Source organism: Mandrillus leucophaeus, unplaced genomic scaffold, assembly GCF_000951045.1.
Source record: "Mandrillus leucophaeus isolate KB7577 unplaced genomic scaffold, Mleu.le_1.0 Scaffold117, whole genome shotgun sequence".
Taxonomy (NCBI): domain Eukaryota; kingdom Metazoa; phylum Chordata; class Mammalia; order Primates; family Cercopithecidae; genus Mandrillus; species Mandrillus leucophaeus.
The window spans coordinates 2938646-2942433 of NW_012099987.1; the positions used below are offsets into that span (position 1 = coordinate 2938646).

A 3788-nucleotide genomic window follows, 5' to 3' on the forward strand; every position below is an offset into this window, starting at 1 on the left:
AAAAAAAAAAAAGCACAGGCTCTGGAGGTTGGAGGGAATCTCAGTTCTGCAGTTTATTCACCGAGTAATGCTGGGCAAGGCATTCACCTCTCTGGGCCTGAGTTTCTACTCTGTGCATGGAGGGATCGTGAGGATTAGAGAGCATCAGGGCCATGCTGCTGAAGCGCGCCTGGAACACATAATAGGTATTCCACAAGCAACAGCTCTATTAGCTCATTCTAAATTGCCTACTCTCTCTCTGGTCTTGAGGCCACTGTGCTTAGGGTTCCACTCCTATCTAGCCTTAGAAGCATACTCACAGGCTTGCAGAAGTGGTGGGGCTTTCTGAGATCACAGCCAAACCCATTTTCATTGCCCTGATGAGCACAAAGAAGACTAGAGAGGGTCTCATTCAGGTTTATGCAGTCAATGGGAAGACATGCCTGGTGACCTGACTGTCCAGGGCGCTTTCCACGCCCACTGCTGTCTCTGGTTGCATCCACTGGGGGGAATAAGATTTCAAAAGAGCAAAGGCTTCCCATCCATCCTACCCTCTTACAGGACTGATGAGTCAGGGGGCTATTGGAGGAAGCTGGAGGCGTCAACTGGCAGATGGGATTTTATTCCGGGAGGGGTTCAGGGAAGGAACTGTCCTTGAATTCACTTTCAGGCTCTGCTCCCTGCCCCTCACAGATCAGCCCTGAGCAGCACTTGACCTGCAGGATTCTATTTTGAATATGCAGGCAGCTCTTCTCTCTGGAAATGTGTACTCTGGACTCACAGAGCATGCCTTTGATGTAGCCAGCCAAGTGACATAGAAATCTGTATGTAATGTCCCCAGGCTGAAGAGGTGCTGGGACCAGGGCTTGAGATGCTCAGAGGGGAGAGGCTCTGCTGACGTTCTGCGTCTTACTTCGTGCAGGAGCTGTGGGGGGCGTGTGCGCCCTGGCCAATGTCCTGGGGGCTCAGGTGTGCCAGCTGGAGCGACTGTGCCTCACAAGGCAGTGGGAAGATGCCCAGAAACTGCAGCACCGCCTCATCGAGCCAAACGCTGCGGTGAGCCAGTGGCAGCAGGGGCGCGGTATGGGGGGAGTGGGCAGTCTGTGTCCTCACTGGAGCAGGACCCAGGGCTGGCACCAGGCCCCACTCAGTCTCTTCCTTTCAGAAAATCCTTTGAGAGAACATTCCAGTGTGGGAACTCCTTGTGCCTCCCAGAAAATCCTGACTTCGGACAAAGTCGGGCACTATTGATGGTGAAACTTAAGTGTACATTAAAATTCCCTTAGGGGCAAATTAAAGTTCCAACTTTTGGGCCCAAGAAGATGCACTGAAACAAACATCCTGTGTGATTGTGATAGAAAAACCCTAGGACCACACTTAGAGGTGCCTGGAGAGAAAGAGCGTAAGCCAGGGGCCTCTAAATCCACGCTATTGGGGGCCAGGTCCTGAAAAAATAGGAATGATTGGGGCTAGCAAAGGAGTTAGAAGGCAGGAGAGTACCATCTTCATATAATCTGTTCTGTGGTCAGACTGTGTACCCCAACTCTTTGCTGGGCAAACATGTGTGTACCACCATGCCCAGCTAATTTTTGTTTTTTGTTTTCATGTTTCAGTAGAGATGGGGTTTCACCATGTTGGCCAGGCTGGTCTCAAATTCCTGGCCTCAAGTGATCCACCCACCTCAGCCTCCCAAAGTGCTGGGATTACAGGCGTGAGCCACAGTGCCTGGCCTATTTTTTTTCTTTTCTTTTCTTTTCTTTTCTTTTCTTTTCTTTTCTGAGACAGAGTCTCGCTCTGTCGCCCAGGCTGAAGTGCAGTGACTCAATCTTGGCTCACTGCAACCTCCGCCTCCTGGGTGCAAGCAATTCTCCTGTCTCAGCCTCCCTAGTAGCTGGGATTACAGGCATGTCCCACCATACCCAGCTAATATTTTTGTATTTTTAGTAGAGACGGGGTTTCACCATGTTGGCCAGGCTGGCCTCAAACTTCTAACCTCAAGTGACCCTCCTGCCTCGGCCTCCCAATCTTTTTTCTTTTATTTTTTTGTTTTCGAAACAGAGTCATTCTCTGTCACCCAGGCTGGAGAGCAGTGGTGTGATGACAGCTCACTGCAGCCTCAACGTCCTGGGCTTAAGCAATCTTTTTTATTTTTTATTTTTATTTTTGTAGAGATGGCGGTCTCACTATGTTGCCCAGGCTGGTCTTTATCTCCTGGGCTCAAGCAGTCCTCCCACCTCAGCCTCCCAAAATACTGGGATTACAGGCATAAGCCACCATGGCTGGCCTACTGTATATTTTATATTAAACTTTTTATTTTATTTATTTACTTTGAGATGGAGTCTCACTCTGTCACCCAGGCTGGAGTGCAGTGGCACAATCTTGGCTCATTGCAACCTCTGCCCCCTGGGTTCAAGCAATTCTCCTGCTCAGCCTCCCAAGTAGCTGGGATTATAGGTACTTGCCACCACACCTGGCTAATTTTTGTGTTTTTAGTGAAGACGGGTTTCACCATGTTGGCCAGGCTGGTCTCGAACTCCTGACCTTGTGATCCACCTGCCTTGGCCTCCCAAAGTGCTAGGATTATAGGCATGAGCCACCATGCCCAGCCAAACTTTTTATTTTTAGATAATTATAGATTCCCATGCAACTTTAAGAAATAATACAAAGGGATCCCATGTACCCATGGTCCAGTTTTCCCCAATGGCAACATCTTACAAAACTGTAGAATAATTTCACAGTCTGGATATTGACCTTGATATAGTCGAGACACAGAATATTTCTGTCCCTACAAGGATCCCTCATGTCATCCTCTTATAGCCACGCATACTCACATTTGCCTTCACCGGCTCCTTAACCTCTAGTAACCACACATACATTCACCATTTTATAATTTTGTCAGTTCAAGAGTATACTATATGGAATCACGTGGTATATAACTTTTGGGGACTGGCTTTTTCCACTCAGCATAATTCTCTGGATACTCATCCAGGTTGTTTGTTGCATGTATCAATAGTTAATTCCTTTTTATTTCTGAGTAGCATACCATGGTATGGCTATACCACAGCACGTTTATTTATTATTTATTTATTGAGACAGGGTCTTGCTCTGTTGCCCAGGATGAATGCAGTGGCAGGATTATTGCTCACTACAGCCTCGACCTCCTGGCTCAAGCAATCTTCCCAGTTCATCCTCCCAAGTAGCTCAGTCAACAGGTGCACACTACCACACCTGGCTAATTCTTTTTTATTTTTAGTAGAGACAAGGTCTCACTATGTTGCCCAGGCTGGTCTTGAACTCCTGGTCTCAAGCCATCTTGCCTCAGCCTCCCGAAGTGCTGGGATTACAGGCATGAGCCACCACGGCCGGCCCCCTACAGCATGTTTAACCATTCACCTGTTGAAGAACAGCTGGGTTATTTTCAGTTTTTGGCTATTAAAAGCTGCCATGGGCTGGGTGCAGGGGCTCACGCCTGTAATCCCAGCACTTTGGGAGGCCGAGGTGGGCAGATCACCTGAGGTTGGGAGTTTGAGACCAGCCTGGCCAACATGGTGAAACTCCGTCTCTACTAAGGAAAATTAGCTGGGTATGGTGGTGCACGTCTGTAATCCCAGCTACTCGAGTGGCTGAGCAGGAGAAACGCTTGAACCCAGGAGGCGGAGGTTGCAGTGAGCCGAGTTTGTGCCACTGCACTCCAGCTTGGGTGACAGAGTGAGACTCCATCTCAATAAATAAATAAATAAATAAATAAATAAATAAATAAATAAATAAAAGCTGCCATGAACATTCACGAACAGGTTTTCGTGTGTCCG

The 3788-nt window shown here is 48.2% G+C and overlaps 1 protein-coding gene across 3 annotated transcripts in view; it reads left to right on the plus strand.

Annotated features, from left to right (window-relative positions):
* The window catches only part of HOGA1 (4-hydroxy-2-oxoglutarate aldolase 1), a 34666-nt gene that overhangs the window by 17318 nt on the left and 13560 nt on the right, over positions 1–3788 (plus strand). For 2 of the 3 annotated variants that reach the window (XM_012000507.1, XM_012000516.1), the window contains one exon: positions 902–1035. In XM_012000507.1, the coding sequence (XP_011855897.1) occupies positions 902–1035 (134 nt within the window). Of the gene's footprint in view, positions 1–901; positions 1292–3788 lie in introns of those variants that run through there. The other variant, XM_012000498.1, reaches the window with a different exon arrangement.